This window comes from Hypomesus nipponensis, chromosome 18, assembly GCF_054491055.1.
Source record: "Hypomesus nipponensis isolate SF chromosome 18, ASM5449105v1, whole genome shotgun sequence".
NCBI lineage: Eukaryota > Metazoa > Chordata > Actinopteri > Osmeriformes > Osmeridae > Hypomesus > Hypomesus nipponensis.
In genome coordinates, this window is record NC_140378.1 from 21,363,321 (window position 1) to 21,388,595 (window position 25,275).

Sequence of the window (25,275 nt, forward strand, 5' to 3'; positions counted from 1 at the left end):
CTCTCCTCTCTTCTTCTGTTCCTCTGTCCCTCTCTCCTCCCTCTCTCCTCTCTTCTTCTGTCCCTCTCTCCTCTCTTCTTCTGTCCCTCTCCTTCCTCTCTCCTTCTCTCCCTCTCTCCTCCCTTCTTCTGTCCCTCTCTCCTCACTCTCTCCTCTCTTCTTCTGTTCCTCTGTCCCTCTCTCCTCCCTCCATCCCGCCGGCTGTGTCGGGGGTATTTTCCGCCTGCTTACCCAGAGTTCCCTGCTCCAGGGGGGGATTTGACCAATGGGAATCCAGCAGAGCAGAAAATGAAAATGTAAGAAATGCTGCAACATCAGAGAGGATACAGACATGTTGCTAGTTTTGTCTCTCCCCCCCCCCCCCCCAACCTCTGGACCATCTACTATCTCCACCCTGCTGATCTGACTCCAAACAACTCAATGTCTGATTGTCTGACGTGAATGGAGTTGGTAATCCTCCCCTCCCCCTCCTTTCTCCTCCCTCCCTTCCTCTCCTCACCACTCCTCCTCTCCTCACCACTCCTCCTCTCCTCACCACTCCTCCTCTCCTCACCACTCCTCCACTCCTCTCCACTCCTCCTCTCCTCTCCACTCCTCCTCTCCTCACCACTCCTCCTCACCACTCCTCCTCTCCTCACCTCCTCTCCTCACCTCTCCTCCTCTCCTCACCACTCCTCCACTCCTCTCCACTCCTCCTCTCCTCACCACTCCTCCTCTCCTCACCACTCCTCCACTCCTCACCACTCCTCCTCTCCTCACCACTCCTCCTCTCCTCACCACTCCTCCTCTCCTCACCACTCCTCCACTCCTCTCCACTCCTCCTCTCCACTCCTCCTCTCCTCACCACTCCTCCTCACCACTCCTCCTCTCCTCACCTCCTCTCCTCACCTCTCCTCCTCTCCTCACCACTCCTCCACTCCTCTCCACTCCTCCTCTCCTCACCACTCCTCCACTCCTCTCCACTCCTCCTCTCCTCACCACTCCTCCTCACCTCTCCTCCTCTCCTCACCACTCCTCCACTCCTCACCACTCTTCCACTCCTCACCACTCCTCCACTCCTCCTCTCCTCCTCTCCTCACCACTCCTCCTCTCCTCACCACTCCTCCTCTCCTCACCACTCCTCTACTCCTTGTGTGGGTACTCACTGCCCCCCCCCCACACCTGTAGACATGTGTTGTGTGTCCTGATTGACAGGTCCTTTATCAAGCCTTCAGGTGCTAATCCTGCAGGGTGGCCCTCTGAAAGGTCACGCACGTCTGCTCTAAGTAGTGTGTGTGTGTGTGAGAGTGTGTGTGTGTGTGTTATGTCAGGCTAACAAATGTCTGCTTTAATGACGGTGTGTGTTTGTGCATGGCTATAAAATGCCTGCTTTTCTGGCTGGCTCTGTGTGTGTGTGTGTGTGTGTGTGTGTGTGTGTGTGTGTGTGACAAGAATAAAAGCCTGAGCTACAGACAAGGTCCTAGTAGACTCTTTTATTTCTGTACACTGCAGTGTTGAACACTCATGCATGCTCCTCTGTGCTCTGTGTTCACAGCAGTCAGAACAGAAACATGGTAACCAAGACGACAACATGAAATACATCAAAGCCTTTCAGCACAGCCCTCAGCTCCTTGAGAAGCACAGTAACGCCACAACATGACATACTGCTGGCTGGGTTTCCCTGTGTCACCAGAGCAGCTGGCCCACAGCTACTCTGGTTGTTATGGTGAATTTCATTCAGCTCAGAAACTTTTTACATTTTATTAAAAACCTGTCTTTCTTTATTATTATTTTTCTGATCCAGGTAGAGAAAGAGACAAGTATGATCCAGATAGAGAGAGTGACTGGTAGAAAAAGAGAGACAGGTAGAGAGAGAAACAGGTAGAGACAGACATGGTCTCAGGAAGATGTGGTCTGAACTCTTAATTTAAACAGTAAATATCTACAGTGAACAGTAACATGTATACAATATGTACATCTGAATACATTCAGTTTTTCTTTCTTGCATTCTATATTTTGTGTCCTTCACTTTAGTCCTTCCTTCCCCCTCCCTCCCTGCAGTATTAACACCACCTCTTTTTTCTGTATGCACCTGTCATGTTGGACACCAAGTCACATGTCCCCACATGATCCTACGACCCCACAACCCTCCTGTCCTGACCCCCACCACCCCCTCCTCTCTGTCTCTCCCTCCCCCACCACCCCCCTCCTCCCCACCCTCCTGTCCTGACCCCCACCACCCCCCCTCCTCCCCACCCTCTCTCTCTCCCTCCCCCACTCCCCCCCCTCCGCCCCACCCTCTCTGTCTCTCCCTCCCCCCCTCCTCCCCACCCTCTCTGTCTCACCCTCCCCCCACTCCCCCCCCTCCTCCCCACCCTCTCTGTCTCTCCCTCCCCCCCTCCTCCCCACCCTCTCTGTCTCTCCCTCCCCCCCTCCTCCCCACCCTCTCTGTCTCACCCTCCCCCCACTCCCCCCCCTCCTCCCCACCCTCTCTGTCTCTCCCTCCCCCCTCCTTCCCCCCCTCTCTGTCTCTCCCTCCCCCCCTCCTTCCCACCCTCTCTGTCTCTACCTCCCCCCACTCCTCCCCCCCCTCTCTGTCTCTCCCTCCCCCCACTCCCCCCCCCTCCTTCCCACCCTCTCTGTCTCTCCCTCCCCCCCTCCTCCCCACCCTCTCTGTCTCTCCCTCCCCCCACTCCCCCCCCCTCCTCCCCACCCTCTCTGTCTCTCCCTCCCCCCACTCCCCCCCCTCCTCCCCACCCTCTCTGTCTCTCCCTCCCCCCTCCTCCCCACCCTCTCTGTCTCACCCTCCCCCCACTCCCCCCCTCCTCCCCACCCTCTCTGTCTCTCCCTCCCCCCCTCCTCCCCACCCTCTCTGTCTCTCCCTCCCCCCTCCTCCCCACCCTCTCTGTCTCACCCTCCCCCCACTCCCCCCCCTCCTCCCCACCCTCTCTGTCTCTCCCTCCCCCCTCCTCCCCACCCTCTCTGTCTCACCCTCCCCCCACTCCCCCCCCTCCTCCCCACCCTCTCTGTCTCTCCCTCCCCCCCTCCTCCCCACCCTCTCTGTCTCTCCCTCCCCCCTCCTCCCCACCCTCTCTGTCTCACCCTCCCCCCACTCCCCCCCTCCTCCCCACCCTCTCTGTCTCTCCCTCCCCCCTCCTCCCCACCCTCTCTGTCTCTCCCTCCCCCCCTCCTCCCCACCCTCTCTGTCTCTCCCTCCCCCCCTCCTCCCCACCCTCTCTGTCTCTCCCTCCCCCCCTCCTCCCCACCCTCTCTGTCTCTCCCTCCCCCCACTCCCCCCCTCCTCCCCACCCTCTCTGTCTCTCCCTCCCCCCCTCCTCCCCACCCTCTCTGTCTCACCCTCCCCCCACTCCCCCCCTCCTCCCCACCCTCTCTGTCTCTCCCTCCCCCCTCCTCCCCACCCTCTCTGTCTCTCCCTCCCCCTCCTCCCCACCCTCTCTGTCTCACCCTCCCCCCACTCCCCCCCTCCTCCCCACCCTCTCTGTCTCTCCCTCCCCCCTCCTTCCCCCCTCTCTGTCTCTCCCTCCCCCCCCTCCTTCCCACCCTCTCTGTCTCTCCCTCCCCCCTCCTCCCCACCCTCTCTGTCTCTTCCTCCCCCCCTCCTCCCCACCCTCTCTGTCTCTCCCTCCCCCCACTCCCCCCCCCTCCTCCCCACCCTCTCTGTCTCTCCCTCCCCCCCTCCTCCCCACCCTCTCTGTCTCTCCCTCCCCCCACTCCCCCCCCTCCTCCCCACCCTCTCTGTCTCACCCTCCCCCCACTCCCCCCCCCTCCTCCCCACCCTCTCTGTCTCTCCCTCCCCCCTCCTCCCCACCCTCTCTGTCTCTCCCTCCCCCCCTCCTTCCCACCCTCTCTGTCTCTCCCTCCCCCCTCCTCCCCACCCTCTCTGTCTCTTCCTCCCCCCTCCTCCCCACCCTCTCTGTCTCTCCCTCCCCCCACTCCCCCCCCCTCCTCCCCACCCTCTCTGTCTCTACCTCCCCCCCCTCCTCCCCACCCTCTCTGTCTCTCCCTCCCCCCCTCCTCCCCACCCTCTCTGTCTCTCCCTCCCCCCTCCTCCCCACCCTCTCTGTCTCTCCCTCCCCCCCTCCTCCCCACCCTCTCTGTCTCTACCTCCCCCCACTCCTCCCCACCCTCTCTGTCTCTCCCTCCCCCCTCCTCCCCACCCTCTCTGTCTCTACCTCCCCCCACTCCTCCCCACCCTCTCTGTCTCTCCCTCCCCCACTCCTCCCCACCCTCTCTGTCTCTCCCTCCCCCCCCTCCTCCCCACCCTCTCTGTCTCTACCTCCCCCCACTCCTCCCCACCCTCTCTGTCTCTCCCTCCCCCCTCCTTCCCACCCTCTCTGTCTCTCCCTCCCCGCACTCCCCCCCTCCTCCCCCCACACACACATTTGAGCTCATAGTCATACACGACTGTTGTCAAGGGCGCCTGGTTGCCATGGTGGCCAGGAGGAGGAATCGGGGGGCGGGTCAATAGACTGTCTCCTTGACGGCGTTGCCAGTGGCGAGGGTGTGGTTGGTGGACAGGCTGATGGAATGGCGTGTGAAGGTGCGGCGGTTGCTATGGCTGCGGTGGCGGTTGCCATGGTGACGGGGGTTGCAGGGCAGGCAGAAGTGTCGGAGCGTGGAAAAGAAGGTCTGCCGGTAGTTGGCCGACACCAAGTTGTACAGGACAGGGTTGATGGCTGAGCTCACGTAGAACAGGACGTTGGTCACCATGAACAGGTAGTGGTACAAGTCATAAAGCTCACTGTGAAGACAGGCAGCCAGGTAAAACAGTCGTACAGCTCACTGTGAAGACAGGCAGTCAGGTAAAACAGTCGTACAGCTCACTGTGAAGACAGGCAGTCAGGTAAAACAGTCGTACAGCTCACTCTGAAGACAATCAGGTAAAACAGTCATACAGCTCACTGTGAAGACAGGCAGTCAGGTAAAACAGTCGTACAGCTCACTCTGAAGACAATCAGGTAAAACAGTCATACAGCTCACTGTGAAGACAATCAGGTAAAACAGACAGTGAACACAGCTAGAACATTTAGTCAGGTGAAAAAGGTGAGATCTGCCTGTCTGCATATCTAAATATCAGTTTATCTTTGTCTTTATCTTTTGTTTATATCTGTCTCATCTATATGATCAGAGACAGGAGGAGAGAGGGAAGGGAGATGAGACGGGAGGAGAGAGGGAAGGGAGATGAGACAGGAGGAGAGAGGGAAGGAGAGACGGGAGGAGAGAGGGAAGGAGAGACGGGAGGAGAGAGGGGAGGAGAGAGGGAAGGGAGATGAGACAGGAGGAGAGAGGGAAGGAGAGACGGGAGGAGAGAGGGAAGGAGAGACGGGAGGAGGGAGGGAAGGAGAGACGGGAGGAGAGAGGGAAGGAGAGACGGGAGGAGAGAGGGAAGGAGAGACGGGAGGAGAGAGGGAAGGAGAGACGGGAGGAGAGAGGGGACGGAGAGGAGACGGGAGGAGAGAGGGAAGGAGAGGGAGAGAAAGTGAGGGGTGTGTCAGATCACTCACTCCGTCCACTCAGTGACGTAGCAGAACATGAGTCTCCGAGCGTGATAGGGCAGCCAGCACACCACGAACGCTATCACCACCGCCCCTGGAGAGGAGGAGGAAGAGAAGAAAACAATAAGAACAGAGAGAAGCAGGAAGTTTGGAAGAGAGGAGAGAGGACATACGCTAGAGATTTAAGTGCTGACGGTGCGCTTAATACAGACTGTCTGTTGTGCCATCAACTGACGCTAAGCAGTGACCACTCAGTGAGCCAAGAGAGTGAAACCAAGCACACCTAAAGTAATTGAAAACTAATTTGAATGTTGTTTTTCTTGCTAGCTGAGCTGGACAGATGAGGGTTGGACACATTTTCCCATTCAAAACTGTCCAAACTTTTGACTGGTACTGTATGTGGGAATTAGGTTAAACTGAAACAAGAAATGTGGTGTATAATTGTATGAAATGTATGATGAAAATTGGCTTGCCAATTCGCCAAGCAAATAGCAAGAAATAAGTTGCAGCAGTTTGTCTTTCAACTCCACTCGCAAAATCTGCGATGGGACTGAGCTCGAATAGCTTCGGCAACTTTTTTGTAGGACAAACTTTTTGTAGTCAAAAGGAGATGCAGTCATTCTACAGACCCTCCAATCATCATGCGGAAGCCCAGCGTCCAGGCCAGCCCCCTCCTCCATTCACCCCCAGAGACGCTGAGCGTCCAGGGCGGGACATAATCGCAGCATTCATCCAATGACCGTATAGTTTCGAAGCAATGAAAACAACTGTTCAAAGCAGCCCCATTGAAGTCCATGGAAGCTGAGCTTCCACAGGGAAATGCACTGTGGCACTACGGGGATGTATGAGAAGGAAGTCAAGTCAGTCAACCTGCTATATGTAGCTGACTCTAAACGTGTTTAAATAGGGCTGTTAAAGTTAATGAGTTAATATCGCGTTAACGCAATCTCACTTTAACGCGACAAAAAAATGCAGTTAACACAGGTTTCTTTTTGACCCTGGGAATCACCTGTGGTCACATGACTTCAACTGCCGACGGTGGCTGATGGAGAGAGGGCTAGATGGGAAGTTCCATTTCAAAAAGTTGCGAGACGGCTCGGTTGACAAAACTTAAGGCCAATTTATACTTCTGCGTTTTTACGGACACGCACACAGGGAACGCCCTCTCCGTCAAGGAACTCCCTCTCCGTGCCCCTCGCAGAGCTCTACGTTCACCTCCTGATTTTCCTGACTATCCGTCCGTCATTTTACGGATACCCCTTTGGCTGTGATTGGTCTATATTAAGAACCGCTTGCTTCAGGGGCGGGGTTGCTGTAACAACAAGAGAACAGAATCCTTTGACCGCCATTGTTGTAAGTTTTCACTAAACAGTACATGTAAATCTGAATTAAAATGTAACGAGAAATGGGCAGTGTAGTTGCTGAAAATGTGCTTATTTTATTGATGAAACAGCTCATTTGTAAATTTGCTCCGACTTTTCGATAACCGAGTGAATTGCTTTCAGCACGCAGAGCCGTCGGAGTAGTATAAATTCAACCAATCTGTCCGACTCCATGCATGCGTCTGTCCGTAACGGAGTCAGAGAAGTATAAATCAGCCTTAAGGCTGTGTACTGACTGTCAAGCTCAGTTTAGTTATCACCGGAGTACTTCTAGCCTAAGGCCCAATCCCAATACTTCCCCTTACCCCTAGCCCTTAGTTTACCCCTAGCCCTTGGCCCTCGAAACTGAGGGGTAAGGGCTACATATCCCTAAGAAATGGGACACCACTTGGTTACAGGTATGTCATCTAGCACGTATCAATATCTCCAAAGCAAGTAGTGTTATGCACTGATATCAAACGAAATTCGCTGCTAATGGAGTTTACTTTAAACTGTAGACATGCTAGTCAGAGAAATGCAGGACTGTGGTGCAATCAGCACTGTAACATTAGCGTAGCAAGCTAGCGATTTTTAGAAACGTTTCAATTAGGAAAATGGTTGCAAATATATATGTTCAGGACTGTGTATAACACAAAACAAGACTGTCATAATTTTTTTATCAATTAATTAAGCCGAAAATATAACATTTTTCAGGACTCTGGATGATCTGGCCGCCATTGTTGCCGGTCGCGCAGTAATCACATAGCCCTAGGTTTCAAGTAAGTTCCCGATCTTACTTGGTTTTAAGGTGTATATGTTTTTTTGGCATTTTAGGGAAAGCCGAGCTGCCCTTGCAGTCTTAAAGAAATCGTCACTGGTTAGCACACACACTCAAACACACACCTACGCATACACACTCAAACACACACACACTCAAACACACACACACTCAAACACACACACACTCAAACACACACACACTCAAACACACACACACTCAAACACACACAGACACACACATGGGGCACAACAGACTCAGGTAAACTTGTTCTAGTCTGGGGAACCCAACAATCAATACTTAATCTGTCCCTGTTTCCTCCTCCCTCTCTCCTTCTCCACCCCTGTCTTTGTTTGATCCTTCACTCTCTCTTTCTCTTTTTCATTCCCTTCTTTTCTCCCTCCCTCTATCTTTGTATTTGCAGAAATCTGTTTCCCTGAATTCCCTGAATTCCCCCATATTACCGTGTTTTGGCAAATAAACATCCCCGTGAACGGTACCACAGTCTTTGTGTCCTCACACCTGCGACCCCATATCCGTTCTCTGACTCCACTGGGGGGGCCTACTTGCAGCGGGGCGTCGCGTTCCCTCCTCCAAGAGGCGTACGTAACAGAGAGGGTTAGCAGGCTGTCTATAACTGTGTGAGAGGGTTAGCAGGCTGTCTATAACTGTGTGTGTGAGAGGGTTAGCAGGCTGTCTATAACTGTGTGTGTGAGAGGGTTAGCAGGCTGTCTATAACTGTGTGTGTGAGAGGGTTAGCAGGCTGTCTATAACTGTGTGTGTGAGAGGGTTAGCAGGCTGTCTATAACTGTGTGTGTGAGAGGGTTAGCAGGCTGTCTATAACTGTGTGTGTGAGAGGGTTAGCAGGCTGTCTATAACTGTGTGTGTGTGAGAGGGTTAGCAGGCTGTCTATAACTGTGTGTGTGAGAGGGTTAGCAGGCTGTCTTGCGGTGAGCTTTATCAGGGCAGGGCACAGTTGATGTGTTGCCATGCTTATTGATCATGTAGATCCTAATTATACCTCCTGTTACAGCTGCTGATGCTCAGACTGCTACTGCCAACACTTATGTTCTTGTGTCATTTCTTTTGCTGCCTATGTTGCAGTTAATATCGTCCCACAACATCTCTGCCGCTAATCTTTCTGTCCTTCAGGCATTGTCATTAGAGAGTCCAGCTGACCTTCTGATCCAGAGCTGCTTTCAAACTATGTGACTCTGGTAGAAACTTCTAGATGAAAGGACTGACCTGGGGGCTTCACCCATACTGACCCCTCGACAGGATATGAACACGCACAGATACATACCACCCTTCCACTGCACACACACATCTCTCTGCGACACACTGACAACACACATGCACATCAACACTCCTACACACACAGGAGACCTCTCCCCCACTCCACACACACGTCTAAACACATTTTCAGCGCTCTCACACACGTTAACTCACATTAAGTCCCCTTAGTTCCGCTTCACGGTGTCCATTAGGACAGGACGGCCCAACACAAACACTGGCCCCAGCGCTGGGACCCCGGGCACAGGGCCAGGCTGGGGGGCGTTACCGTAGTGACACGGCCAGGCTGGGGGGCGTTACCGTAGTGACAGGGCTAGGCTGGGGGGCGTTACCGTAGTGACAGGGCCAGGCTGGGGGGCGTTACCGTAGTGACAGGGCCAGGCTGGGGGGCGTTACCGTAGTGACAGGGCCAGGCTGGGGGGCGTTACCGTAGTGACAGGGCCAGGCTGGGGGGCGTTACCGTAGTGACAGGGCCAGGCTGGGGGGCGTTACCGTAGTGACAGGGCCAGGCTGGGGGGCGTTACCGTAGTGACAGGACCAGGCTGGGGGGCGTTACCGTAGTGACAGGACCAGGCTGGGTGTGTGTGAGATAAGAGAGAGAAAGAGAGGAGAGAGATAGGTAGATGGGAGGGAGAGAAAGAGAGAGTTGTGACAGGGCCAGGCTAGGTGGAGGGTTACCATAGTGACAAGGCCAGGGTAGTTTATAGACCAGAGGTTAATATTTCTTAAAGGGGTCATTGACTGTAAAACCGAGTTTACCTTGTCACAGTTGAATAACGACAGTTCAGTGGGTAAAATGGACATACAGTGAACCCCAAAGTCCATTGACACCTCTTTCCTATGCAAATCTCACAATTAAAAAATGTAGCTGTAAAACGGTAGGTTTTGAAAAAGACACCAAACTGACGTCAGTTCGGTGGCTCCACTTTTTGGGGCTCTGGTCTGTACCTTGGTCACTGCTGCACACTGCTCTGTGCACTCTGTGTACAGACGTCTGTTAGAGTCGATCTCTGCACTTATGATCCTTTACCTCCTGCTGCACTTTCTATCTTCTATTTGAATGTTGCTTTGGATAAAAGCATCTGCAAAACAAATAGACTGTCAAATGTAAAGTGATTGTTATGAGATGGGCCCAGTGGAGAGCAGAGTGAATGCGCTACCCTACAGGACACTCACTGCACTGAGAAGCACTCTCTCACTATGTGACTGTGTAAGCATATCTTTTTTGAGGGTATTTAGGGTAAGTGTTATACCGCTACGCCTCTTTGAGGTGCACTCAAGACTTTCACCCACTGTAGCGCTCATGTATGTGGTTAACACTAGATGTTGTCATTGTGTGTGTGGGCTTACGTAGGACCAGCACTCCGTGACGCAGTGACTGGGCGCGGTTGGGCTCCACAGTAACACTCAGCATTGTGGGGTTGCCCCCGACGATACACAAACGGTTGTCTTGCTCCGCCTCTTTGAACATCCGCAGCAGCTGATTGGCTATGATTCCGTTCAGAGCTGATATGGCTGCCATGGGAACCAGGAAGGACAGGAGGGCGTTGACCTGTTGAGGGGAGGGAAGAGGAGAGTTAGCACTTTGCACTTCTGGTCCTTGATTTTCTGCTGCTAGTAGTTACTCTGGGGTCACAGGTCACTCTGGGGTCAGGTTAGCATCGAGAGGTTACCCTGGGGTCACAGGTCACTCTGGGGTCAGGTTAGCATCGAGAGGTTACCCTGGGGTCACAGGTCACGCTGGGGTCAGGTTAGCATCGAGAGGTTACCCTGGGGTCACAGGTCACTCTGGGGTCAGGTTAGCATCGAGAGGTTACCCTGGGGTCACAGGTCACTCTGGGGTCAGGTTAGCATCGAGAGGTTACCCTGGGGTCACAGGTCACTCTGGGGTCAGGTTAGCATCGAGAGGTTACTTGGGGTGCTGGATGTTTCAGAGCTTACGTGCTGAAGGGTTAGTGTTTACCCTCCTGTCTGGTGTGATGCTGCTGTGAGGATGAGTCTGGGGAACGAGAGACAGTGGAGAGGAGGAGGAGGAGGAGGAGGAGAGTCTGTCTCCCTGACATGCAAAAAACAGAGAAGAGGTGGAGAGAGAGAGGACGGGAGTAAGACAGGGAGCAAGGGGGAGAGAGAGAGGACGGGAGTAAGACAGGGAGGAAGGGGGAGAGAGAGAGGACGGGAGTAAGACAGGGAGGAAGGGGGAGAGAGAGGACGGGAGTAAGACAGGGAGGAAGGGGGAGAGAGAGAGAGGACGGGAGTAAGACAGGGAGGAAGGGGGAGAGAGAGGACGGGAGTAAGACAGGGAGGAAGGGGGAGAGAGAGAGAGGACAGGAGTAAGACAGGGAGGAAGGGGGAGAGAGAGGACAGGAGTAAGACAGGGAGGAAGGGGGAGAGAGAGAGAGGACGGGAGTAAGACAGGGAGGAAGGGGGAGAGAGAGAGAGGACGGGAGTAAGACAGGGAGGAAGGGGGAGAGAGGGGGATGGAGAGGTGGAGAGATGGGGAGAGAGAGAGGACGGGAGTAAGACAGGGAGGAAGGGGAGAGAGGGGGATGGAGAGGTGGAGAGATGGGGAGAGAGAGAGAGGACGGGAGTAAGACAGGGAGGAAGGGGGAGAGAGAGAGGACGGGAGTAAGACAGGGAGGAAGGGGGAGAGAGAGAGAGGACGGGAGTAAGACAGGGAGGAAGGGGGAGAGAGAGAGGACGGGAGTAAGACAGGGAGGAAGGGGGAGAGAGAGAGAGGACAGGAGTATGACAGGGAGGAAGGGGGAGAGAGGGGGATTGAGAGTTGTGACTGCTCTCCTCCTGTAATGCGGTTTCATCTGAGCAGCTGTGGCCTGACAGACAAACATGGATTATTTCTCAGTTTAATAAAGGAACAATATGGATTGAAGACTATACCCTCTCTCTCTCTCTCTCTCTCTCTCTCTGTCTTTCTCTTTCTCGAGTGATCTCCCTCCTCTTGTCCCTCTCCAGCAGAACACTGCAACATCCTAACCCCAGTTTCACTCTGCCCCTTTCTCTCCCCCTCTACCTCCTCCTCTGTCCATCTTTCCCTTGTCTCCCCCCATGCTACATCTTAACCCCAGCCCCTCAGCCCTCACCCCCCCCCCTGCCCCTCACCCCCTGCCCCAGTGAGGGTGCTGTGCTGGGGCTGGAGTGAGGGGGATGATTAGCCCTGTCTGGAACAGATCCTCCTGTCTGCAGCTGACGGCCGGCAGGCTCGCTGTAATGCTCGACGAGAAGAATGGTGGCAACTGTTCATCCAGCTGCAGCTCTGCAAGAGAGCCATCACACGGAGATCACACCCCAGAGAGGAGCCCTACCTCCCTCCCTCCCTCTCCCCATCCCTCCCTCCCTCCCTCTCACCATACCTCCCTCTCCCCATCCCTCCCCTCCTCCCTTCTTCTCCCCCTCCCTTCCTCCCTCCCTCTCCCCCTCCCTCTCCCCCTCCCTCCCTCCCTCCCTCTCCCTAACACCCCTCCCTCCCTAACACCCACCCTCTCCCCCTCACTCCCTAACACCCACCCTCTCCCCCTCCCTCCCTAACACCCTCCCTCCTACCCTCCCCCCTCTCTCCCTAACACCCCCTTCCTCCCCCCTCCTACCCTCCCCCCTCTCTCCCTAACACCCCCTTCCTCCATACCACCCTCCATACCACCCTCCCCCCCTAACACCCTCTCTCCCTCCGTAACACCCTCTCTCCCTCACTCCCTAACACCCTCTCTCCCTCCCTAACACCCTCCCTCCCTCTACCCCTCCCTCCCTCGCTAACAGCCTCTCCCCCTCCTTCCCTAACACCAGCGTATGTTAGTGTCTGGTTGGGTGTAGTCTGCAGGATAGCAGGCTACGGGTAAGGTTTGCTTCATGGACAGGCCCAGAGAAGGGTCAGAGCTTGCTTTGGGACAACATGACCTGTTAACCCAAACGAGGCTAAGCTGGAAAAGCCAATTAGAGGAGATGCACGCTAACGAGCATCAGACGGAACACATCTTGTTATTGAAGTTTTTAATTGTATTTTTGAGCTAAGCACTCAGACCATTACACTAAATTACAGAAATTATAAGAGGCAGGCTGTGTGTGTGTGTGTGTGTGTGTGTGTGCGCTGGTGTGACTGTGTGCAAGAAAGAGTGTTTCAGTGGGAAAGTCTGTGTGTGAGAGAAAAGATGTGTCTGAAGAGGTAGCCATCCCCACAGATGCAGTGATGACAGGGACACACAGTGTGTGTGTGTGTGTGTGTGTGTGTGTGTGTGTGAGAGAGTTACTCACACACCCTCTGGTTTGTTTGCATTCCAGTCCATGGAATGTGCTGCTGGCAGGGCCTGATTCATGGTGGCACCTACACACACACACACACACACACATACCTACACACACACACACATACCTACTCACACACACACATACCTACTCTCACATAGGCCTGTCGCGATAGTCAATATATTGACTTATCGCACGGTATATGGAAATGAGCGCAATAATTTTTGGTGCTGCAATATATTGCAACTGATCATTTTTATAATAATAAATAATGATTATATTCAATTTTACATAAGAACAAATGTCACCAACATTTTAGTCGATCCCGCTGCCTCAGTCATCTTGTCTGCTTTCTGTGTCGAAAGCGTAGGCGGGACTAGCGTCTCCACACACACAGAGCGGACACCGACAGGTGAAGAGAAGGCGTGAACTCACTGTGTTATAAAGTATTCTGTTTCCTGACATCTACAGCTAGTTAGGAAGAACAAGTTAAAATGGACTTGGTTTCAAAGCCGTAATCTTCAGCTCCGGTGTGGGAACATTTTGTCTTCAAGCCGAATGAGATGAGAGCCAATTAACGTGAACGAGCCGGTATGTCAACTTTGTTTAGGTGAAACGAAAAGAGGCAACTGGCTAACCTAACATCTCACCTAGCAATACATAAGTTTCTATCTGACCTATTTTTTGAACCTGTGAACAACAACTGCAGCTGGAGCTGGAAAGGGGTCTTCCATACAGTTCTGTTACAGATGCCTTTTCCCGACAGTGCAAATATAAACATGTCAGCGCGAAATGGCGCACACTCACGGATAGCGTAACTCGCTCTATAGCCAAAGAGATGCAGCCATTAAACACGGTAAAAAAAAAAAACTTTTGACAAACACAGGGCTGACAACTCTCACGCATTGGCCGTGAGACACGCATTTCAACCATTTCACACACTCTCACGCCACACCTTGTATATCTCAAGCTAAAAAGGCAACACCAACCAAGTAGCCCTGTTAACGTTGTAAACAATAAGGGATGATGGAGTGAAGCGACATAGACGGACACATACCTACTCTCACACACAGATACCTACTCTCACACACACATACCTACTCTCACACACACATACCTACTCTCACACACACATACCTACTCTCACACACACATACCTACTCTCACACACACATACCTACTCTCACACACACATACCTACTCTCACACACACATACCTACTCTCACACACACATACCTACTCTCACACACAGATACCTACTCTCACACACAGATACCCTCCACCCTCCAGGGCAGACTCCACCCTGGCTTCTTCTGATGTACATTATTAGACCCGAATCGAGATGTTTATACTTCCTGTGATGTTGTCCTTCTGAAGTGTGTTTTGAGGGGATTATGTCTGTGTTCTGTATCATCAATACTAAATGGAAGCCTTTGGTTTGTGGTCCTGAACCAGTCATTCACCAACAGGACTCCAGCTAGCTGTCAGTCCTCAGACACGCCCAGCAGGACTCCAGCTAGATGTCAGTCCTCAGACACGCCCAGCAGGACTCCAGCTAGCTGTCAGTCCTCAGACACGCCCAGCAGGACTCCAGCTAGCTGTCAGTCCTCAGACACGCCCAGCAGGACTCCAGCTACCTGTCAGACCTCAGACACGCCCAGCAGGACTCCAGCTAGCTGTCAGTCCTCAGACACGCCCAGCAGGACTCCAGCTACCTGTCAGACCTCAGACACGCCCAGCAGGACTCCAGCTACCTGTCAGTCCTCAGACACGCCCAGCAGGACTCCAGCTACCTGTCAGACCTCAGACACGCCCAGCAGGACTCCAGCTACCTGTCAGTCCTCAGACACGCCCAGCAGAAGGTAGGCTGGAGGAGACCGGTCTACCATCTCCAGATACAACTTTCAATATAAATAACAGTCAGTTATAAATTGCAGTCAATTAGAAAATAATATAATCACAAGGGCTGTCCCCGCCTAAGATTTTCTTTGGTCGATCAAAACTCGACTAAAACGTCTGGAAATCGCCTAATCGAACTTTGAAACACTTAGAAAAAAAAAAACTTACAAACATTTTCGCAATCTGATTCAGCCGCTAATAGCCTACTAATAATAAGACTCGTATCACCAGTCCTGTTGTAGCCGAATACCGATGGTATTTAGTATCTCTTACAATGTACTACAAATTAAAAATATTGTTTGTTTAACATGCAAATCATCAGAACGCGCTTATTACTGCCTGAACTTGCAGCATGCGAACAAATGTAGAAGCTGAGTGGGGAACGGTGCAACAGAGAAAGATTTTGTTGTCTTGGCCAGAGAAGATAATGTCATTCGATTTGGATGTGATTCTTATAATAGGCATATTCATTTTTCAACCCAGCGCGTTAGCATGAGCAAAGTAGGGCTAGGCAAACTTACGTTTTTCAGGTGGTAAGGTACATCATATTCCACGTAGAACTATGAAAAATAAACCATTGTTGGCAGAGTTTGCATTCAACGTTTTTTGAGTCACACGGTACTTTGTAAATGTAAATGTACTTTCATGAAATGCTGCCATACCACAGATTTCTTTGCTATTTTGACTAATAACACCGTCAAAGTAGGCTATGGCAGAGTTTGTAGTTCTGCAGCCAATTGTGCTTGTGCTGTGTGCAAAATACCAAACCAAAACAAAGCGCAGATTAACGAAAGGGAAAACAGAAACACCTTTCCTTTTAAATTATATATTTTCAGAGTTGGTTTATTTGTCTTAAATAATATAATCTACAATATCTGTTGAACATTTAGTTAATTCAGCAATGATGACACAAGCGGGAATCAGATCTGCCATACGGCAGCTCGAATAAAAAAATCTTAGTCGACCAACAGCATATCGACTAGTCGACTGAGTGGTGACAGCCCTAATAATCACATAAAAATAATCAAATAAAGTAACATAAAACATATTTCTGTGTGTGGGGAGAGTTTATAAGGCTATTGACGTTGCCCAATACAAACGCCTTCAGAATTTTAATCGTTCGTCCATTGCCATGGTTACGTTACTGTAGTCCTCATTCGCTCGCTCTCCCTATTGCTGTCCTCTAATGGGGCATTGATTCGTTTTTTTTAATATCTTTAAATGTATACAAAGGTAGAGGAAGTTGGGGGAGACTGGAGAGAGGAGAAAGTGGGGGAGGGAGAGGTTAGAGGAGAGGCCGAGCGAGGGGGAGAGGAAGTGAAGAGAGGAGCGAGGAGGAGAGGGGAGGAAGTGAAGAGAGGAGCGAGGGGGAGAGGAAGTGAAGAGAGGAGCGAGGGGGAGAGGGAAGGAAGTGAAGACAGGAGCGAGGGGGAGAGTGGAGGAAGTGAAGACAGGAGCGAGGGGGAGAGTGGAGGAAGTGAAGACAGGAGCGAGGGGGAGAGGGGAGGAAGTGAAGACAGGAGCGAGGGGGAGAGGAGGGGAAGTGAAGAGGAGCGAGGGGGAGAGGAGGGGAAGTGAAGACAGGAGCGAGGGGGAGAGGAGGGGAAGTGAAGACAGGAGCGAGGGGGAGAGGAGGGGAAGTGAAGAGGAGCGAGGGGGAGAGGAGGGGAAGTGAAGAGGAGCGAGGGGGAGAGGAGGGGAAGTGAAGAGGAGCGAGGGGGAGAGGAGGGGAAGTGAAGACAGGAGCGAGGGGGAGAGGAGGGGAAGTGAAGAGGAGCGAGGGGGAGAGGAGGGGAAGTGAAGAGGAGCGAGGGGGAGAAGTGAAGACAGGAGCGAGGGGGAGAGGAGGGGAAGTGAAGAGGAGCGAGGGGGAGAGGAGGGGAAGTGAAGACAGGAGCAAGGGGGAGAGGAGGGGAAGTGAAGAGGAGCGAGGGGGAGAGGAGGGGAAGTGAAGAGGAGCGAGGGGGAGAAGTGAAGACAGGAGCGAGGGGGAGAGGAGGGGAAGTGAAGACAGGAGCGAGGGGGAGAGGGGATGAAGTGAAGAGGAGCGAGAGGAGGGGAAGTGAAGAGGAGCGAGGGGGAGAGGAGGGGAAGTGAAGAGGAGCGAGGGGGAGAGGAGGGGAAGTGAAGAGGAGCGAGGGGGAGAGGAGGGGAAGTGAAGAGGAGCGAGGGGGAGAGGAGGGGAAGTGAAGAGGAGCGAGGGGGAGAGGGGAGGACTGGTCATTCTTCTGCTCCTGCAGAAAAATAAAATGCATCTGCAGTATAATAACATGCTGCGTTGTTCCAACTGGAGCATCATGCATTAGATGCTCTGCTCTTTCAAACACGCATTTCTGACCTTGGAGACAGACGCGCAGACAGACAGGCAGTTGGGCAGACAGACAGGCTGGTGTGCAGGGTTTGGGGTTACAGTACTCTCTGCAGGACATCCTCCAGAGTATTATTAGACACGCTGTTCTGGGAAACACAGACCCCCAACCAGCCAAGACTTCCTCTTAGTCTTCTACACACACTCACACAACTCAGCAGACTCCCCCCCCCACACACACACACACACACACACACCCTCCACACACACACCCTCCACACACACACACCCTCCACACACACACACACACCCTCAACACACACAGCACCCTCCACACACACACACACATTCCACACACACACAGCACCTTCCACACACACAAAATAAACTTATCTCCTGTCCACACATTGCAAAGGCTGGGGTACATTTACATTTAGCAGACACTCTTATCCAGAGCGACTTACAGTAAATACAGAGACATTCCCCTGAGGCAAGTAGGGCGAAGTGCCTTGCCCAAGGACACGTCAATTGGCACGGCTGGGAATCGAACCGGCAACCTTCTGATTAATAGGCCGATTTCCAAACCGCTCAGCCATCTGACTGCTAGCTATGTCCCTTCCATCACAGGTCAGAAGAAGAGAGGAGGAGAGGAGGATGTTACACCATTCTAGTCCATTGTTGGGGGTAACACGTTATGTAATATAACGCGTTACATAATATTATTACTTAAGTGAGTAACAAAGTAATATAACGCGTTCGTTTTTGACATTGATTAATATTATTGCAGTTACTTATTAAAGTATTTGTCCAAGTTACTGCATGACACTACTCACACTACTCTTACTGAACAATAATAAGTAATAACTGATATATTACTGTTTTCAGTAACTTCCGCCAACACTGCTCTAGTCCCAGGAAGTGAGTGTACCACTCAGCACTCTGCAGCACAGAGGAGAAGGGACAGACAGATGAGGAATGTTTTAGTTGAACAGTTCAGATTACAACACCAATGTTTCAACCTCAAGATGGCTCACCAGATAACTGCAAAACCAATTACCCAGACAACGCCAGCTTTCTGTTCTATGCCTGCTGGGCGTGTGTTTATGTATGCCAGTATATTATGTGTGTGTGTGTGAATATATTATGTGAGCGTGTGTGTGTTTTTGCGTGTGTATGAGTATATTGTGTGTTTTTTTTGCGTGTGTGTGAGTATATTGTGTGTTTTTTTTGCGTGTGTGAGTATATTGTGTGTGTTTTTTGCGTGTGTGTGAGTATATTGTGTGTGTTTTTTGCGTGTGTGTGAGTATATTGTGTGTTTTTTTTGCGTGTGTGAGTATATTGTGTGTGTTTTTTGCGTGTGTGTGAGTATATTGTGTGTGTGTAAATGATGTGTGTGTGCAGCAGCCAGAGACCGCAGAACCATCCAGCCATCACCAGACAGCTAAGACACAGCAGCAGCGGTCCAGCTTAGAGCTCCCTCCTGCTGGTGTGGAGCCAGCGGCCCAGCCAGACTACCTCACAACCAGCCAGACTACCACACAACCAGCCAGACTACCACACAACCAGCCAGACTACCACACAACCAGCCAGACTACCACACAACCAGCCAGACTACCACACAACCAGCCAGACTACCACACAACCAGCCTGACTACCACACAACCACCCAGTAACACAACCAGCCAGACTACCACACAACCATCCAGTAACACAACCAGCCAGTAACACAACCAGCCAGTAACACAACCATCCAGTAACACAACCAGCCAGTAACACAACCAGCCAGTAACACAACCAGCCAGTAACACAACCAGCCAGACTACCACACAACCAGCCAGTAACACAACCAGCCAGACTACCACACAACCAGCCAGTAACACAACCAGCCAGACTACCTCACAACCAGCCTGACTACCACACAACCAGCCAGTAACACAACCAGCCAGACTACCTCACAACCAGCCTGACTACCACACAACCACCCAGTAACACAACCAGACAGACTACCTCACAACCAGCCTGACTACCACACAACCAGCCAGTAACACAACCACACAACCAGCTAAGCACACAACCAGCCAACCACATAACCAGCCAGTAATTTAATTATTGTAGTATATCAATGTAATTACTGTAGTATATGATTAATTACTTCCATATATTCATTTAATAACTAGTATTTTCATTTAATTTCTGTCTTATTGTCTGTCTTATATTTGTTTCATTACTGTATTACATTAGTTTATTACTGTTGGATTTTTAAGAAATCAAACACAATGTGTTTTGTTTATTTGCTGTGAAGAACTTTGGATAATGATGCTATACAAATGATACTGTATGTTCTATGAGGAAGGAAGGGAGAGAGAGAGTAAGAGAGAGAAAGGGAGAGAGAGAGTAAGAGAGAGAAAGGGAGAGAGAGAGTAAGAGAGAGAAAGGGAGAGAGAGAGTAAGAGAGAGAAAGGGAGAGAGAGAGTAAGAGAGAGAAAGGGAGAGAGAGAGTAAGAGAGAGAAAGGGAGAGAGAGAGTAAGAGAGAGAAAGGGAGAGAGAGAGTAAGAGAGAGAAAGGGAGAGAGAGAGTAAGAGAGAGAAAGGGAGAGAGAGAGTGGTGCTGGGGACACACCACCTTCCCACAATCCTAGGTAACATATGTCCCGATAATCTTGATGGTTCCGCAGATTTCATCAGATGTTCCCGTGGTGTGAGGTGTGTTAAGAGTGACCACACACTGTAGGAGCAAAACGGCTAAATCTAGGATTTTTAGTCCTCATGTTTGTGGTCTCTCACGGTTTTAAAATCTTATAAGATTTTAAAAATCGTATAGTGTGTCTCCAGCATAAGAGAGAGAAATTGAGAGGAGGGAGAGAGACTGTATGAAAGCAAGTATTATTAGAGACAGATGGTCGGCTTTCACAGTAGACACACTTACCTAGGACCCAAGGACATGTCTAGAGGAACACGGTGGAGCCATTCTGATGCACACAGAACAGTTACAGGCTACTGTTACCTACATAACAGTTTATACTGTTAGCTACATAACACCGTCTATACTGTTACCTACATAACAGTTTATACTGTTAGCTACATAACACCGTCTATACTGTTACCTACATAACACCGTCTATACTGTTACCTACATAACAGTTTATACTGTTACCTACATAACACCGTCTATACTGTTACCTACATAACACCGTCTATACTGTTACCTACATAACAGTTTATACTGTTACCTACATAACACCGTCTATACTGTTACCTACATAACAGTTTATACTGTTACCTACATAACACCGTCTATACTGTTACCTACATAACAGTTTATACTGTTACCTACATAACACCGTCTATACTGTTACCTACATAACAAACACACATGCACACCCACACATACACAACAGGGCACACATACTCCCTGTAGGACAGCCAGTAGCACATATACTACACACATTCTCTCACACACACACACATTCAGGAGCCCAGTGCTGCTAAAGATCACTCACTTTACCACAGGTACTGACTATTACCTTTATTCCTCCATCCATCTACCCCATCTCCTCTCTATCCCTCTACCTCTCCTCCTCTCTATCCCTCTACCTCTCCTCCTCTCTATCCCTCTACCTCTCCTCCTCTCTATCCCTCTACCTCTCCTCCTCTCTATCCCTCTACCTCTCCTCCTCTCTATCCCTCTACCTCTCCTCCTCTCTATCCCTCTACCTCTCCTCCTCTCTATCCCTCTCCTCCTCTCTTCCCCACCTCCTCTCTATCCCTCTCCTCCTCTCTTCCCCACCTCCTCTCTATCCCTCTACCTCTCCTCCTCTCTATCCCTCTACCTCTCCTCCTCTCTATCCCTCTACCTCTCCTCCTCTCTATCCCTCTCCTCCTCTCTTCCCCACCTCCTCTCTATCCCTCTCCTCCTCTCTTCCCCACCTCCTCTCTATCCCTCTACCTCTCCTCCTCTCTATCCCTCTCCTCCTCTCTACCCCTCTCCTCCTCTCTATCCCTCTCCTCCTCTCTTCCCCACCTCCTCTCTATCCCTCTACCTCTCCTCCTCTCTATCCCTCTCCTCCTCTCTACCCCATCTCCTCTCTATCCCTCTACCTCTCCTCCTCTCTACCCCTCTCCTCCTCTCTACCCCATCTCCTCTCTATCCCTCTACCTCTCCTCCTCTCTATCCCTCTCCTCCTCTCTTCCCCACCTCCTCTCTATCCCTCTACCTCTCCTCCTCTCTATCCCTCTCCTCCTCTCTACCCCTCTCCTCCTCTCTATCCCTCTCCTCCTCTCTTCCCCACCTCCTCTCTATCCCTCTACCTCTCCTCCTCTCTATCCCTCTCCTCCTCTCTTCCCCATCTCCTCTCTATCCCTCTACCTCTCCTCCTCTCTACCCCTCTCCTCCTCTCTACCCCATCTCCTCTCTATCCCTCTACCTCTCCTCCTCTCTACCTCTCCTCCTCTCTATCCCTCCATCCCTCTCCTCTCTATTCTACCCCTCTCCTCTATCCCTCCGCTCCTCTTAATACCTCCACAGTGCTGAGGGTCATCTGTTTGTGCACCACCAGCAGAGAGAGTGATGGTCACCTTCCCTGGTCGTACAGTCATGCATGAGAGAAAAACAGAAAACCTCTCATTTGTCTCTCTCCACCTCTCTCTCTTCTCCAAGCCCCTCACCAGGGCCACCTCTCTCTCACCACCCGACTGCAAATCTCCTACTTCTGTGTCCCCCTCTTTACAGAGGCTAAGTGTTCCCCTCCCCCCTCTGCCCCCCCCCTGTCTCCCCCCTCTGTCTCCCCCCTCTGCCCCCCCCCTGTCTCCCCCCTCTGCCCTCCCCCCTGTCTCCCCCCTCTGCCTCCCCCCTCTGTCTCCCCCCTCTGTCTCCCCCCTCTGCCCCCCCCCGTCTCCCCCCTCTGCCCCCCCCCTGTCTCCCCCCTCTGCCTCCCCCCTCTGCCCCCCCCTCTGCCTCCCCCCTTTGTCTCCCCCCTCTACCCCCCCCCTGTCTCCCCCTCTGCCTCCCCCTCTGCCTCCCCCCTCTGCCTCCCTCCTCTGTCTCCCCCCTCTGCCCCCCCCTCTGCCCCCCCCTCTGCCTCCCCCTCTGCCTCCCCCCTCTGTCTCCCCCTCTCTGCGGAAACTAAGTGTTCGGAGGCACTAGAACAGCAGGAGGACAAACACAAACGTAAACTGCTTCTGAAATTGCCCTCCACATGTAATTTACACACGCGCATGCTCACGTGCACACACACTCTGATGGAGTCATTACATTGACATGGAGGAGGTGTGTTAGTGGACTAGCTCCACACTGTCCAGCTACTGGAGCTTAGTCTATACACCAACAATGATTCTATACAGTACACCAGCAGGAAGTCTATACACCAACAGGGAGTCTATACACCAGCACGGAGTCTATACACCAACAGGGAGTCTATACACCGGCAGGGAGTCTATACACCAACAGGGAGTCTATACACCAACAGGGAGTCTATACACCAACAGGGAGTCTATACACCAGCAGGGAGTCTATACACCAACAGGGAGTCTATACACCAAGACAATACACCTGCAGGGAGTCAATACACCAACCATGAATCTATACACCAGTAGAGAGTCAGAGGGAGTCAGATGGCTGAGTGGTTCGGGAATCGGGCTATAACTCAAGAGGTTGCCAATTCAATTACCGGCCAAGCAAAATGACGTTGTGTCCTTGGGCAAGGCACTTCACCCTACTCGGGGGGAAATGTCCCTGTACTTACTGTAAGTCGCTGTGGATACGAGCTTCTGCTAAATAACTAAATGTAAATGTAAACTTTGAGAGGCCCGCCACAATTAACAATTGACCGCCAAATTGATTTGCTCAGCCCCTTCTTGCCCCGCTCACGTTCTCTCTCTCACTGCAACAGAGCGTCTGTGAACAGCCCCCCTCTGTCCGTGCACGCTCTGAATCTGAGTCCAGAAGACGGACGGAAAATCAATCCGGAGTTTACAAACGGTTAGGCCCAATCCAAATTGATACTGATTACACTGTTGATGTTTATAGGTGTATGAACTTACTGTTGATGTATATGGGTGTATAAACTCACTGTTGATGTTTATAGGTGTATAAACTCACTGCTAGAGTGCTTTAGCAGTGGAACCCTGGGCATCAGGAAACACACAACAATCTGGATCATGTTACAGGATTACTTATTTTACTCAAGCTCTAGAAATGCAAATCATATAAGGAAATAAGTTCCAACGGGTAAAACCAGAAGAGCAATTTCAGTTAACCAACATAATCCTCAAAGTACTAGAGTGTACCTGGAGGAAAGCGAGTAACATTAATGGCAGGGTTTCCCAGATTCGTTAAGAAGCTCTTTACGCTAAGATCTTCTTAGGAATGTTCTAAGAGCGCGTTAAGAGCTTCTTATCGAATCTGGGAAACCCGGGCAAGTGCAGCAAGTCCCTCAATACGTGTGATAGTGTTCCTGGAGGAAATACACTAACATCTGATACAACAAATCTTTCTTAAGTACCGTTGTACTCCCGGGACAAGTGTGACTTTAGAATTAAAATAGTATTCAGGCTCAAGTCTACTAGCATACAAGCATAAATATGTTTAATCTAAGTAGGTATTATGGTAAAAAAAAAAATAGGCCTAGTTAGGCTATATGAGCTCAGGTCAATGTGGCCTATAGGCAATACATGGCAAATACAAGATAAGTTATTGTAACATCTCAAAATTAAGTTGATAAAAACATCACGTTATGGTTTTATAATCAGGTATAATTGGGGCTGTCATTTGTACGGGGAACACAGAAGTAGTTTGGATGAAACGAACACAACAGGAGTTATTTAACTCTTTCAAACGGTGGCTCTTTTTAGAGTGTTGATCAATGAATAAATGTAACTCTACACACTACACAAAAATAAACCTACATAAAAATAATGAATCTATAAAACATTTGTTAGCTCAACACTGAATTGACTTGTTTCTAATGCAGGCTATAATCAACAAGTTGCCACGGCATCGATGAGCTAAGACATATCCTAATCAATCACCTTTCAGCTTATCACCTCCCATGTAGTACAACATTAAACCTGCGCGTAAAATAAGCACACCCACCTGCAGCACGGTCTTTATGGTAACGGACGACACGATCGCGGTGCAGATGCTCTCTCCCTTGTCCACGAGCCCCATGGTGAACAGCATTGGCGTGGCGAGCAGGAACGACGCAAGCCACATGCCGCTGATCAGCTTCCTCGTGCGGCTGCGGGACATGATGCTCTTAGCTTTGAACGGGTGGCAGATGGCCATGTACCGCTCCACGCTCAGGCTTGCGATGTTGAGCGCGGTGGCATAGGAGCAGCCGTCGCGGAGAAAGTAGTATCCTTTACACACCGCCTGTCCGAACACCCAGGGATGGTGGAACCAGATAAAGTTGTACAGTTCGATGGGCATGCTGAGTACGAGGATGAGCAGGTCAGACACCGCAAGGCTGGCCAGGTGGTAGTGGACGGTGCTCTGGAGGTTTTGAAGGGACTTCTTAGTCAGTAACGTGTACAGGGTGATTGAGTTTCCCAGGCAACCGACCGCGAAAAGAACGACGTATATCACGGTAACCAATACCTTGGAATAGATGTCGGTATTCACGTCCAAATCTTCTTCCGACGCAATCTCGGTTCCGTTAACGACGGGCGCCAGAGAGTTATTCCCGGGTTCCTGAGCCAGCGCGCGCAGGCTTTTAAAGTCGCGCTCTGACAGAGTAAAGTTAAAATCCATGATTTTCAATGTAAACAGACAATTATAAATTAGCCCGTTTGTCGGTGTGAACAGAAATATGGCACATTTATGGAATGGTGTCAATAAAAACCCATTTGTTTGAGGAGGGAAGCAGACTTCGTGCGTAACTGTAGGAGAG

At 51.3% G+C, this 25,275-nt stretch overlaps 1 protein-coding gene across 1 annotated transcript; it reads right to left on the reverse strand.

Moving 5' to 3' along the window:
- Positions 1-4,362: 4,362 nt before the first annotated feature.
- ntsr1 (neurotensin receptor 1 (high affinity)) lies at positions 4,363-25,275 on the reverse strand. Its single transcript, XM_084680403.1, has 4 exons — positions 24,480-25,275; positions 10,278-10,479; positions 5,505-5,589; positions 4,363-4,741 (listed from the first exon to the last, which is right to left on the reverse strand). The coding sequence occupies exons 1-4, from the start codon at positions 25,134-25,136 to the stop codon at positions 4,462-4,464; spliced, it is 1,224 nt and encodes a 407-aa protein (XP_084536529.1). The 5' UTR covers positions 25,137-25,275; the 3' UTR covers positions 4,363-4,461.